At 39.9% G+C, this 14,508-nt stretch overlaps 1 protein-coding gene across 4 annotated transcripts in view; it reads left to right on the plus strand.

Moving 5' to 3' along the window:
- Positions 1–14,508, plus strand: part of TBC1D8 (TBC1 domain family member 8) — a 46,065-nt gene that overhangs the window by 6,744 nt on the left and 24,813 nt on the right. Inside the window, exons 1-2 of one of the 4 annotated variants that reach the window (XM_083501453.1) lie at positions 6,836–6,978; positions 11,050–11,205. Coding sequence is in view for 2 of the 4 variants with exons in the window: in XM_083501450.1 (XP_083357576.1) it covers positions 11,050–11,205 (156 nt within the window). In the remaining 2 variants the exon portion in view is untranslated. Of the gene's footprint in view, positions 1–6,835; positions 6,979–11,049; positions 11,206–14,508 lie in introns of those variants that run through there. The other 3 variants (XM_083501452.1, XM_083501450.1, XM_083501451.1) reach the window with 3 other exon arrangements.

The raw sequence follows: 14,508 nt of genomic DNA on the forward strand, positions 1-14,508 counted from the left end.
GATATAAACTCCATTGAACCCAATGGTGCACATTTCCAAGTAGACATGTGTAGGATTGTGCTATTAGAAGCAATATTGCTGCCAGCAAAGGAAATTTATTTTGATACCAAACACATTAAAAGCTGTTGTGAGATGAGAATATGCAAAATTGGAAAATTCCAGACAGAGATACTGCTTTCAGGGGAACCCATGGGAGGAAAGATGAGAAGTTCATAACCATTATGGTGGTATGTACCTTTCTTTCATAAAATGAAATAGGCATAAAAGTATTTTAGGTCTAATTAAAATACTGATTTAAAAATTGGGGTGATGTACCTGTCACAGGGGTTAGGTGTGATGCCAGCTTGGAAAGTAAACTGCACTTCCACTTGCAGCTTACAGTGGAAGAGCAATAATTTGGTAGTGAGTAGAGCTAGGAGCCACCAGTCAAGAAGCAGCCTTGATTCTGTGATGCTGATCAACATGTTAGTTAGTCCATGTGAAGTTAGTGGATATAAATTGACTTAAATCCTAGTTCTTAACTTTCAGGTTTGTGCACCTAGTTATCACAAAAAATAAACAAGCCTCAAATAAGCTGCAGCTAGATAGGAAATGTTATTCTACCAGAATCAACATTATTTTAAAAATCCAATATATTTCAATAAAATCTTCCTTGGGAGTAGAGGTATCTTATATCTTTCCTTCAAAGAAGGTTATTTGGGAGGCATTGCTTTTAGAAAGGATTTTATCCTTATTTTGGAATGTCAGATCTTGTTGCTCCCAGGTAACATTATATTGAAAAGTATTGGGCTTTTTTATTATCTTGCTTTTGATAGCCATTTTGTTCTTCCTTGAGAGTTGCCTTCCATGGTGGTTTCCTTTTCTTAGTGCTTGTGCTTTATTTTTTCCTCTCCTTACCCTTTCCCAAATTATATTCTGTAATTATGTCCTTTCCAAGTTGGTGCTGCAGTGATTTGTAGCTATCAAAAATAAAGTAGCATTATTACAGACTATTGTTCTGTTTTCTTTGTGTTTCAAAATAAAAAAAACTTAGTTACAACTTATTACTATTTTTATGAAGTTATTATACAAGGGAGGACAATGTGATACTATTGGTAGAAATTGATTAAAATATTTCAATATGGTCCTAATTTTCTTATCAATGACCCTTTCCAAAAGCTTTATAATATTTTCCTTTCATCGCAGAAAACTATGCTTACAAATAACTTTGGAGCATTCATGGCTTTTCAAAATGTTAATTCTAAACCTGTCTGTTACTGGAATTCAGAGATGAGAAAAATTTCCTTAATCACTCTTTGATTTGTATCTTTAACTGTAACATCTTAAGAGTTAATACTTACGGTAATAGGATCGCCTGTTTTCCTTCAGACCTCCACCTGAAGTTGATAACTTACAAAGTATAGCTGGGGTGCCAATTATAATACTTTGTCATCAGTCAAGGCAGCAGTAAGAAACACAGATAACGATTCGGAAGGATACCAAAATTTCTCATGTAATTTTTATTGGTTTTAGTTTACATGAAGTGAGACTAGTAGAAAAAGCCTCTACTATATATACTCTACTATACTCTACTATAACTCTACTCTACTATATTATACTCTACTCTATTATACTCTACTGTAAATATTTTCTCAGCAATGCTTCCCATGAACCACCTCCTTTATGGGTTCCTCTTTTTCCCTTTCTCAACCCAGTCACTTCTCTACCACAGGTCTTGCACTGAAGGAAGTATTGGCGAAATGTCTATACTATATTTATTGTACATGGTGAATTACTGAAACTAAATTCAGAAGCAATATAGGCCTGTTTTTAATTTTATTTCCGCCTTATCGTTTCTCTCACACTTTATCTTGACGCTAACAAAATACTTAAATTAAAACTTTGGAAGTTACTAAGTGTTTTGAAAAATCAGGGTAGTTTCCATTGCAGGTTTATCCAACTTGGGAATAGATGATGAGTTGTTGGGAGAGACCAGCAGATTTGGAGTGATGCTTTGCTACTCTAAAGAAATTCTGTAACTATGACTTTGGTTTCAAAGCCAGGGAGATCACCAAGGTAGTGACTCTTATTTCTTTTTTATGAAAGAGGTGCATCTCCCTTGGGAGTGCCTGGTTGTTGTCATGTAGGTGCTCAGAGATGCTTAGTTACACCATAGTGACAACGCTAGTCTTCCTCTGCCTTGGAATGGGGATCTTCTCTACAGTTGTGCTGGGCTCTCAGGTTGCCTTGCATAGCTTCTTCCACGGAATACATTGAACAAGCAATTTGTGGCTCACCTAATTTGGACCTAAGTTGTTTTCTAAATGTGGAAGTCTTACCCTAATGCTTCTTATCATATACACTTGTAAAAAGCTAACATGCCTAAAAAGTGAGGTATGCTTTGAAAAAAAAATCCTGGCATTTGGGTTCTTTTCACTCCCTCCCTCCTTTTCTCCACGGAAAGGCCTTCTCGGTAGTGGAGCCCGCCTACCCTCCCATCAGATGTCAAGGAAATAAACAACTATCTGACTTTTAGAAGACATCTAAAGGCAGCCCTGTTTAGGGAAGTTTTTAATGTTTGATGTTTTTTCTGTTTTTAGTCCTGTTGGGAGCCACCCAGAGTGGCTGGGGAAACCCAGCCAGATGGGTGGGATAAGAATACAATATTATTATTATTATTATTATTATTATTATTAGCTGTGATTCTCTACATATGAGCCCTTTTTCACATTTAGCCTGGAAATATTGGGGCTATAACTTCTGTCTTCAGCTTTTTACCTTAGGAGGTCCAAGTATGACAGCATAAACTTAAATTGAAAACAGTGCTATTATTGGTTCTTAGAAAAAGTGTTGTGAGGACTTAAAAAATATCTGTAAGTCCTAGATCCTATTAAAACTTTTGTCATAGTTGCTCCCCACCCCCCAACACACACCCCTTGGTCCAGGCTGTTCAGGGTATTGTCTTTTGTAAGGTAAAGACTAAGGAAACTGGTTAAACAGGTTTTCTGAATTCACTGTGTGGCATTGGAAAGATGGGGCCCCGAAGACTGCAAGATTTTGTAACCCTGAAACCTCTTTAGTTGCTCTCATTTTTCTCTCTCAGTTATGACTTTCATATAGTTGCTTATCTTTAATATCATTTAAAAAATGAACTTGCTTTCAAAATGCATGGATATGCCAAGGTAAGGGGAGTAAGGCACAAATACAGTTATTACGAAACCAATAGCAGGATATTGGTTTAGCCTGGAAAAGAGGAGACCGATAGGAGATATGATAGCCATCTTCAAATATCTCAAGGGCTGTCATATGGGAGAGGGAACAAGCTTGTTTTCTCTTGGTCTGGAGGGTAGGATTCGGAACAATGACTTCAAGTTACAAGAAAAGGAGATTCTGACTAAACATCAGGAAGAGTTTTCTGACAGTAAAAGCTGTTTGATAGTGGAATGGAGGGTTTTAAGTAGAGGTTGGATGGCCATCTGTCATGGATGCTTTAGCCAAAATTCCTGCATTGCAGGGGGTGACTAGATGACCCCTGAGGTCCCTTCCAACTCTACAGTTCTTTGATTTTGTGATATCTTTTGTGTAAACTATTCAGATGTCTTCTAGTTGAAACTGAGATCAGAGTTGGACTGCCTTTCATGTTACTTATTTTAATTATTTTTTGCATTTATATCCTCCCCTTTTCTCCATGGAGCTCAAGGTGTTTTCACTGTTCCCTCACTCCTCATTTAATCTTCACAACAGTCCTGTGAGGTAGGTTCGCCTGAGAGGCAATGACTGGCCCAAGTTCACCCAGTGAGCTTCATGGCCGAGTGGGGAATTGAACGCTGGTCTCCCAAGTCCTAATCTGACACTGTTAACTACAGTACCACCACTGGTTTTCACCACTGCTTGGGGTGAGACTGCTTGCTATTGGATTGAACATGCAATTTGCTTATGGTGAGCAATAATATAATCAGGGGAAAGGACCAATTCAGATGCTGAAGGAAATTAGACAGAGGCTAACAACAACGTGGGAATAGAAGGGAAGGATAGAAGAAAGAAAGCTGTTATGGTGGAGTAAAGGGACCCCTGATAATTAAGTCCAGTCATGAATGATTCTGGGGTTGCGGCACTCATCTCGCTTTACAGGCCGAGGGAGCTGGCGTTTGTCCACTTCCGCAGACAGTTTTTCCGGGTCATGTGGTCAGCATGACTAAGCCGCTTCTGGCGAAACCAGAGCAGTTCACGGAAACGCCATTTACCTTCCCACCAGAGTGGTACCTATTTATCTACTTGCACTGCGTGCTTTTGAACTGCTGGGTTGGCAGGAGCTGGGACCGAACAACAGGAGCTCACCCCGTTGCGGGGATTTGAACCGCCAACCTTTCGATTGGCAAGCCCAAGCGACACAGTGGTTTAACCCACAGCGCCACCCGTGTCCCCTGCCACAAAAGTTACTATCCTCCAAAAGAAATTTGATAGCATGCTAAGAGGCTCTCAGCCCATTTCCATACTGGCTGCAGAGGAGGAAAAGTCCTCTTAGCCGCAGCTGATTGGTGGGCTGATTTTTTTCCCCCATTGCCTTTTCCCAAGAGGACTGGGATGAGAGATCCATTCTCCTCCACCAGCTCACTGCATTTCTGTGTTGGTTACAAAGGGAAAGGGCTTTTCTTCCTCTGCCATTTCCAAAGAAGCCAACTGAACTGGCAGATGAAATGAAGTGATCTGTTTCTCTTTCACCAGCTCACCCATTTACCTGCATTGGATTCTTGATCCCCTTTGGCTAACAGGTGGGTGTTTAATTTGTTGTCTTTAACTGCTATTTTCAAAAGGCTATTGGGTGGATGTTTTAGTTTTTAACCACTGCGAGCCAGAGGGAGGTTTGTGAGATTTATTAACGATTCCCCTAACTTGCCCCCTATAATCCAAGCACTAAATTGTTCTTTTTCAAAACAACAAGTACCTTGCTAAAGTGAGTTGAATGCCAATGTTGAAATACCTCTCTGCTACTCAAGATAAAATATCCCCATGACTGCTTTATCATGAATATGTTGAAACCCTGGCTAAAGTGAGCACCATGTCAAAATTTAAGAATATGTGAGTGGTGCAGCTACCTTGACCATGGTTCAAAGGTAGGTAGTTGTTGTCCGCAGCGGAAGAAAGAAAGTTTGTTAATGATCTCCTGTATATAGAGAAATCACACAATTTGAGCTGCTTTTCCTTTGAAATAATTCTGGCATTAAAATAGTAAAGCATACTTGATACTGCCTATGGAGAATTTGACAAAGTAAGGTTTTGTGGATTAAATGTGGTTAGCTAATATGAGGTGGGGTAGCTGTTTGAAGAGGACAATTTAATTACTGGAGGACTGGAAGCTTCGTTTGGGTTTGGGAACTTTAAAATCTCAAGTATATTTTATACTGATGCTCATGTATGCAATTATACAAAAATGTGTGATTGTCATATTTATGAATATAATGGTCTTATGATACTTTCTAACTACATAGGATAATATGAGTAAAGATACTTTTCAGACTGCAGAATCTAGTATTTTGAAAGCTGAATAAAAAAAACAACGACATCTTTTCCAACTAATACGATTATCACAATCTGTATCCCTTCACTGGAGTGCGTGTTTATGTAACTGAATGTAAAGTAGTTAATGTTGCAGGCTGGGAAGTTTTTTGTTATTTGAAATAGACAAATAACAAAATAATAAAATAATTCTGGCATTAAAATAGTAAAGCATACTTGATACTGCCTATGGAGAATTTGACAAAGTAAGGTTTTGTGGATTAAATGTGGTTAGCTAATATGAGGTGGGGTAGTTGTTTGAAGAGGCCAATTTAATTACTGGAGGACTGGAAGCTGCCAGAATTTTTTCAAATAAAATGTCAAGTGTTCTCATCGCTTTTTTTCCTCGGAAGAGATATGTTAAAGCCATATTTTCCACCAGAACTTTAATGGCTGAATTCTTAGAAGATCGTGTTTATGGGAATAAGTGCACATGGTATTTCAATGTCTTTGAAGTCCCTGCTGCTTCACATAGCTGAAGAATCATGTTACTAAAACAGACACACATAAGACCTTTGCCTGTTCAGCAGAGTGTGTGGCTGAAGTAGAAATAATAATAATAAAGCTTGGCAATTTGGTTATTTGAAAACTACATTATCTATCTGCAACCCTTGCCTTGCAATAACCCTGGAAGTCTAATAAGTATTATTATCCCCCATAAGGCAAATGGGGGGCAGAGGGTGTGAGAGACTAACCTGCCCAATGCCACCTAAGGAAACAGAAGCATAAATTGAACTTGGGACTTCCTTATTGGTAGCTCAGTCTCTTTATTGCATCAGCTCAAACTTCAAAGATTTCTTCAGCTGTTCTTTAGTCTCTTAAAACAAAAAAGCAAAAAATTAAAGATTTTCTTGGTTTACAAAAGTACACGCATTGTCTCCTTTTTCCAGGTTGTAAAGTCTTTTCTGTAGTCCCTTTGGCTTCATGTCTGCTCCCCACCCTCTGCTTTCAGCCACAGCTTCCTAGCACAGAAGCTATAAAAAAATGTAAGCAGACCTAATCAGGCAGTTATGTAGCATATCAGATTACATGCAGCTCCTTGTAAAGCAGGGACTGTCTGTGCGGTTGAAGGTCTGTAAATAGCCTTCTCTTGCCTGCAGGTTTATGTATAGATACTTAATGTGCACACACAGTATGGTTTGCAGGATTTTGATAATGCAAAATGTGTACCAATGTTGCTGCTTCAAATATTAGTTTTTTTAATGTTTGGAAATACAGGATATCTAAGGAGAAAAACTTGTGTCAGTCTTGCTTTAGAGGTTTTCTTGTATTTTCAATTGCCATTAATATTCCAGATGTAAATGAGGACAATGAAGTAGATCAAGTCTTTTCAACAGGTGCATGTGAAGTCCCAGAACTGGAGCTGCTGAGTAACTGGAAAGACATTACTGGAATTGTGCGGATGGAGTAACCAAATAGATATTTCCCAACATTGTTACTAAGGTGTCCAAATCCTTGGTGGTTTGGCAATACTTTAAACATCACAATACATCGACCAGGTGTCTTGTGTAAAATGGTGTGAGACTGAGATTTCTAGATTTTCTGTTGCCTTTAGACTCCAAGCCAGTACGAACTTTAAAGTTCAGTTTAATGAAACAAGACAAATCCTATGTGCAGTTAGTTGTGAATATGTCTCATTGTACTTGAGGTCTCCTGAGTAAGCTTTAGCAGGCGTGGGAAAAGGGGAGAGGTCCTCTTGTGGATTAGTAACTGGTTAAGCAAAAAGAAAACGTGGGTGGCTCTGTGGGTTAAACCAGAGAGCTTAGGGCTTGCCGATCAGAAGGGGTGAGCTCCCGTTGCTCGGTCCCAGCTCCTGCCAATGTAGCAGTTTGAAAGCACGCAGTGCAAGTAGATAAATAGGTACCACTCCAGCGGGAAGGTAAACAGTGTTTCTGTGCACTGCTCTGGTTTGCCAGAAGCAGCTTAGTCATGCTGGTCACATGCCCCAGAAACGCCGGCTCCCTCAGCCAATAAGGCGAGATGAGTGCCGCAACCCCAGAGTCGTCCGCGACTGGACCTAATGTTCAGCGGTCCCTTTACTTTTAAGAAAAAAGGAAGCAGAGAGCCAGAATAAATGGCCAGTTCTCCAAATGGAGGAATGTTGAAGGTGGAGTCCCCAAGGATAGGTATTGGGACCTTTGCTTTTTAACTTGTTCCTAAATGGTTTAGACTGTAAAGGGGTGAGCAGTGAGGTAGCCAAGTTTGCTGATGTGATCAAAATGTTATGGGTGATTTTTAAAAAGGGACTGTGAATGGGCATTAAAATGGCAAATGCAACTCAGTGTAAACAAGTATAAAATATTGCAGTTGGGGGGCAAAAATATATATCTAAATTTCGCATATATGCTCATGCTCATATATGAACTGGTGGTGACTGACCAGGAACAAGACTTTAACACAGCACACAGTTTAAGTATGTAATTCTCTTACACAAGAAGTAGTGATGGCCACCAACTTAGATGGCTTTAAAAAAAAGGATTAGACAAATTCATGAAGTAGAAGGCTGGGGTGGTGCCAATAACAAAATGGTGGTGGATGGAAGCTGAGTTTTTCCTGATCAGCTGGTAATTGCTGGCATCACTGATATCTAATCTCTCCTTAACAATTGCGATTTCCTTGTGGCAAGGGGATAGAATTTCATAGTTCAGTTTTCTTCAGGCAAGGCACAGACATTGGTTGTGTAGGTATCATGATTCAACCTCTCCATTTTAGGCAGAATTTGAAAATCCAGAGACTTTAAGTGAAAAAGGCGTTTAATTTTATATTTTCCCTCTGCCCACATGCCTCTTAAAGTAGTTTTACTTCTTCTCCCCTTAACCTTTCATACTTAATTTGTTTCATATACGTACCTCAAAACAAAATCATTCTTTTTACAGTCTCTTACTCCACCATAGGGACATGGGTGGCGCTGCGGGTTAAACCACAGAGCCTAGGACTTGCCGATCAGAAGGTCGGCGGTTCGAATCCCCATGACGGGATGAGCTCCCGTTGCTCGGTCCCTGCTCCTGCCAACCTAGCAGTTTGAAAGCACATCAAAGTGCAAGTAGATAAATAGGTACCGCTCTGGTGGGAAGGTAAATGGTGTTTCCGTGCGCTGCTCTGGTTCACCAGAAGCGGCTTAGTCATGCTGGCCATATGACCCGGAAGTTGTACGCCGGCTCCCTCGGGCAACCCCACAACTGGACCTAATGGTCAGGGGTCCCTTTACCTTTACTCCACCATAACAGCTTTCTTTCTTCTGTCCTTCCTTTCTATTCCCACATTGTTGTTGTTAGCCTCTATCTAATTTCCTTCAGCATCTGATTTGGCTCTTTTCCCTCCAACCGAGCTTCTCTTGTCTTTCGGCCACTTTTATTCAGCATGTGGGCAGTCAATCCAACCAGAAGACTATGGCATGGCCAGCAAATGGGGTGAGGAAATGAGCAGGCAGTGGGTGGTTTGTGGCACTGGTGCCCGCCTGAAAGTGGCCCACTGCTGGTCCCAAGCCCAGTCTTTGAGAAACACTCCCGTAGGGCTTCTAAGTAAATGTGTATTGTGTAGGATTGGTCTGTAAATGTATGAAGTGCATTATCCATTGTAGTGCCTCTGCAGTGATGATCGTGCAAGGGAAATTATCCAGCCCTTCTTTCTGTCTCACTTTACAGGCCCCTTCTGAGGGCTACAGTAGGGAGGAAGTTGTCCTTCTGTGAATGCTTCATTAGTTGCAACCATAAGACTGCAATCGTGCGCATACATATTTGGGAGTATGCCTCACTGGACTCTGACTTACCTCTGAGTACACATGTATATGATTGTGCTGCATGTCCTACAAAAACAAGCACAATTTTTTGGGTAAAGGGACAATTGAAAAATATTTTTTTCTGACATCATCATCATCATCATTATTATTATTATTATACCCTGCCCATCTCTGGGCAGCTTCCAGCAAAATATATTATTACTGTCCTGTCCACACGATTCTTTACACCTTAGATTTAATGTGGTGGAAGGTTTTGGGGAAGTGCCACCATGTCAAAATCATTCTCAATTTGTACAATGGGAAATGGAAAAAATAAAACAAGTATGCAGAAACACAGATTCTGTTGACTGTAGAATTCATTTTACACAGAAGGTTTCATGTGTTTTAACCAGAGATGGAAAGGTTAGTTTGAAGTAAAATAAAACGAGGAACTGGTTGCTGAGTCCAGTCATTCAGTAGGAGGAAGAGGAATTAAATGCAATAAAAAAAGAGAAGTGTAGGTAGATGTGTGACTTTCCATGATGAATTCAGTTTTGATACTTGCCAAGCCTGCATCCTTGTGTCTGAGTTTTAAGATCATGTAGGATGAGGTACTGATACAACTTGTGCCTGTGCTGCATGTCGATTGACAGTGGCTGCCTGCCTGGCATTTGAATTCCAACAACAGGATGCTATAATGCTTTGAGGGGTGCAAAGAATACTACTTTTGACAATTAAGTGGTTTCTAATTATTGTAATAAAAAAATAAAACCACAGTTCATCCTTTTAGCTGAGTTTAAGTATACAGTGGTACCTCGGGTTACATACGCTTCAGGTTACAGACTCCCCTAACCCAGAAATATTACCTCAGGTAATATTTGCTTTGCTTCAGGATGAGAACAGAAATCGTGCTGCGGCGGCAGCAGCAGGAGGCCCCATTAGCTAAAGTGGTGCTTCAGGTTAAGAACAGTTTCAGGTTAAGAACAGACCTCCAGAATAAATTAGGTTCTTAACCCGAGGTACCACTCTGTGCGCATTCTGCAGTGAGGTAGGTTTTAGTTCCCCATCCCATGCTAGTACAGGTGTTTTGATATGATTTGTCATTTTTGTCCCATCTCTGGTTGTAGTCTTCCAGACATTTGCTTGAAAGTAATTCCCACTGAAAGACCTGTCTGGTGGTTTACTATCAAACCAGAAGCATAAGGCATAGTCTCAGTGGGTGGACTAGGGGGCAGAGGCAACATGTCACATGAGAGTTTGAAACATTCCTCTGTTCTGCTCATGATGAGATACTTTGGTTTGCTGTGTGAGCCAGTGGGGATCAGTACAATGGCTTGTATTGACTAGCACGTCTGAATCCCAACAAAAATACCTAGTGTGCGCATATGGCAATGAGACTCAGTCCTGGACATATAGAGAGAATTGGAGTTTCGGACTTGACAGTAGTAGTGATGTCTTGGAACTAATGCATCTCAAGAGCCAATTGTTATCTTCAATGAGAACTTTAAAAAAAATAATAATCAAGGTTTAAGTGTTCTGACTAAGAGTACTGTGAATTTCAGAATTTATCAAACTTTGATCAAATTTTTAAATCAGATGTTAGCTTGTAAACTTAGTACACCTGGTTTTTGTTTGTTTGTTTGTTTTGCTTTCTTTTATTACTCTTTCTGCCCATATTTCTCTTAGGTCAGTCAATTTTGAAGGAGCAGTATGCAATTTTCATTTTAAAAGGTTAGACTGATAATGAATATTCTGTTTTTAAAACATGTTTTCCTCTCCTCTGTGTATTTGTTTAGGTCGTCTGGTAGGTGCTTTGGATGCTGTGCTTGATTCTAATGCCCGTGTCGCTCCATTTCGAATTTTGCTTCAAGTTCCAGGATCACCTATTTACTCTGCCATAGCTTGTGGTGAGTTATTGAATGGATCAGAAGTTTACTGGGCCATAGCCATTGGTGAGTTGCATACCAGACAAAAACTAAAGTCTGAGCATGCTGTGGTTTGCATGTCAAAGAAGCTGAAGGTAACTCAAATTAATAACACAGCAGTGTGCATAAGTGCTTATTTAACAACCAACATATAATTTGTAACTTCCATGTACAGGTAATATAAATGCTTGTTGACACAACATTAGAAGTGCCCAAAGCTTTCAGTTGTAGGAAGCGGTGTGGCTTTTCATACTGGAGCACACACATTTCTGTATCCTGGGAACTGCTGAAACAGTTAAAGGGGTGGGGGGAAGCTTTATAATCTTCTCCCTGATATGGTAAGTTTCTGTACATGGGCAGGGAATAGTTTATGTTGATAGTATTTAAACATTCAGACCCTCCCTACAATCTGAAATGGTACAGCCTAGCAACAGATGCATTACATGGGGCTTCTATAGTAAATTGGCTGCTTTAGTGTATCGTGCTTTATATATTTTCTGAATGAGTGTTATTATTGTAAAATAGATTATCTCTGGCCTTGAAAGTATTCTGGAAATCCCTTTATGTCCATAAGTCATTGGTACTTCTTGAAGGCTAATCAGATCCAAGCAGAAAGGGCTACATCAGGCATAGGCAAACTCAGCCCTCCAGGTGTTTTGGGACTACAACTCCCATGATCCCTAGCTAACAGGACTAGTGGTCAGGGATGATAGGAATTGTAGTCCCAAAAGATCTGGAGGGCAAATTTTGCCTAAGCCTGGGCTACATATTGGATTTTGGTAGAACCCACATCACCTTTCACACAGAGCCTATTCTTAGGATTCTTTTGGAAGTGGTGCAAATGTTCTTGGTTTTCAGAGTAGCAGTTTTAAGTTTGACATAAGTAACATACGCTCAGAAGGCATTGGGTTGCATCTTACACTGCACACATGGAGTTAGTTCCATTTGCACCACAGGACTTCCTCTCCCTATTCTTTCCCTATGCACCCACAGAAGCTACTCTGTAGGGTCCCCCAACGCTCTGGAGCAGATTTTGAGGGTGTGTAGGGGGCTGCAGGGGAAAGTTCATTGTACAAATGAAAATCTGTCGTGCAAGTGAATCAACAGTATGGAATACAACCCATTCTTGTTATTTGTTATTACAGTGGTACCTCTGGATGCGAACGGGATCCGTTCTGGAGCCCGTTCACATCCTGAAGCGAACGCACCCCACATCTGCACGTGCGTGGGTCGCAAAGTGTGTAGCTTCCTATGCTGCACCCTCTTTGAATCGGTCTCCTGTCCTTTCTTTCTCTTCACTAGAGCTTGAAAATCAAGGCCTTTTCACTGCAGAAGATTATGATAAGTTAATTTATATAGCTAGTGGGATACCAATTTATAGTTATAGGATCAATGTTGTATCGATCATAAGTGTGCAGCTGAAGCAATTTTATGGCCACATAGAGGTTCGTGAGATAGTGTGGAGTTGGATCATAAATTATTTAAATTTGCTTGCCATTGCATGCTGCCACCAGCAGCATCGAAACGGCGTTTCTAGGCTTGACAATAGCAGTCAGGAAAACAACAGGTGGACTCTTTCTCTCTCAGCCAGGAGGATCGATTTTTGCATACTGCTTCTTTGACCTTCTTGCAGAAAGTGAAGGGCAAAAGCACCGAGATTGTCTCTTGCGTTCACTGCAAGTGACTAGATTTTTGTGTGCTTGGTTTAGATATGTCACTGTGTTGGTAATGAAGGGTACACATGTGCAGAAAGCGCTTTTCCTTTAAAATATAAGTGGTAAGCCAGAAATAATCCATGCCTCTTATTTCAAGTATTTTTAAGGGTTACATGATGAGTTAGTTACACGTGATGTTTTTATACCTGACATAATACATGTGTATCTTGCATTCTGGTATCTTTGCTTTACTTTTGAATGTACTGTAAGAGGCAAGATGAGGTCAGCCCTGTAAATAATTATGTAGATGTCAGTTGCCCCCCACCCCCTGCTTACTTGTACTTCTCCTTCATCCTTTCCTCCTCCTTGGACCAATGTAATGATGCTAGATACAGTTATGTATCTTCCTTTTTTGCCCTCTCATAGTTCTTGTTTCTAACAACGCTGCTATTGTTAGTGTAATGAGATTTGCCACACAACTTTAGATACAGCCGAAATAGAAAAGTCTGAATTTTGTACATCCTGGAACTGTTTAATGATTCTCAACCTCTGTTTCTGCAAACCTACTCTGTGGAATGCCACAATGATTGTAATGCCAAAATAATTGCAATTTCCAGCTTGTGATCTTGAATGCTATGTTGCAGGTAGAAATGAATCTTTTTCCCCCTCTCCTTATCTTGTATAGTGAGATAGGAGGGTGGGGGAATCCAAAATGATTAATTCAGCTGTTTGATTTAATAACTACATATGGAATTGAAAGAGGAACAGAGTGAAAATCTGGACAAAGAGAAGTGGTTGAAATTTAGCTCATAATGAAAGCGAAAAGAGACTTGACTCTGGCAGTGGTAGCATGCAGATGTTGTTTATTTATAAAATTAATGTCCCTCCTTTCATCATAAATCAATCTTGGGGCAAGTTACAACATACAGAAACATGAAACCAACAAACGAAACAATTCCAAACCAATTGGTTGTAAAATTAAGCATATAACAATAATCTATCAGTCAATTTACACAACTTAGCCCATATGTTACTATTGTTTGCTCGAAAGTCACTTAAAGCAGATTGCAGTCATAAAGCAAAAGATCAACAGAATTTAGAGCTGCTAGTAATACAAAACATATTAGTTGCTAAAATATCAACCATCCATTAGCATTAAACATTTGCCCTGCTGTGTATTGAGTTTAAGGATGATCAAGAAACAAACCCTTCTTGCCTGTTCCCCATTTTGTATAAGGGCCTTACTACCTTCCCCTTATTCTTCCCCATACTAAGGAATAAAAGCATAATCAATACATGTATAAATACTTCTGTGGGAAAGCTTTCTGCTTCCATCTCTTCTCTTTCATATAAAGGTGTTGTAAGAGGCAGCAGTTCTGTTTGTTTTGTTACTGAGTTCAACATTGGTCAGATATAGCTCCACAGCTTCTAACAATGCGATGCAAGCTTTTGTAAAAAACAAACAGAAAAAATCAAGCTATCAAATGCCATTTTTAATACTAATGTTTTTGTGTGTGTGTGCATGTGTTTGAGCAGGAGTTATCTTGATTAATAGTGTTTATCAAGAGCCATCACGAGGTCTTCCTGTTGAGGAAGTTAACTCTTGGAAAGTTTCCCTTGCAATTGGCATTCTCTGTGGGAAACCTACCAGAGGAAAGTGGAAAAATATTTAACT

This window comes from Podarcis liolepis, assembly GCF_965112155.1.
Source record: "Podarcis liolepis genome assembly, chromosome: 4".
Lineage (NCBI taxonomy): Eukaryota > Metazoa > Chordata > Lepidosauria > Squamata > Lacertidae > Podarcis > Podarcis liolepis.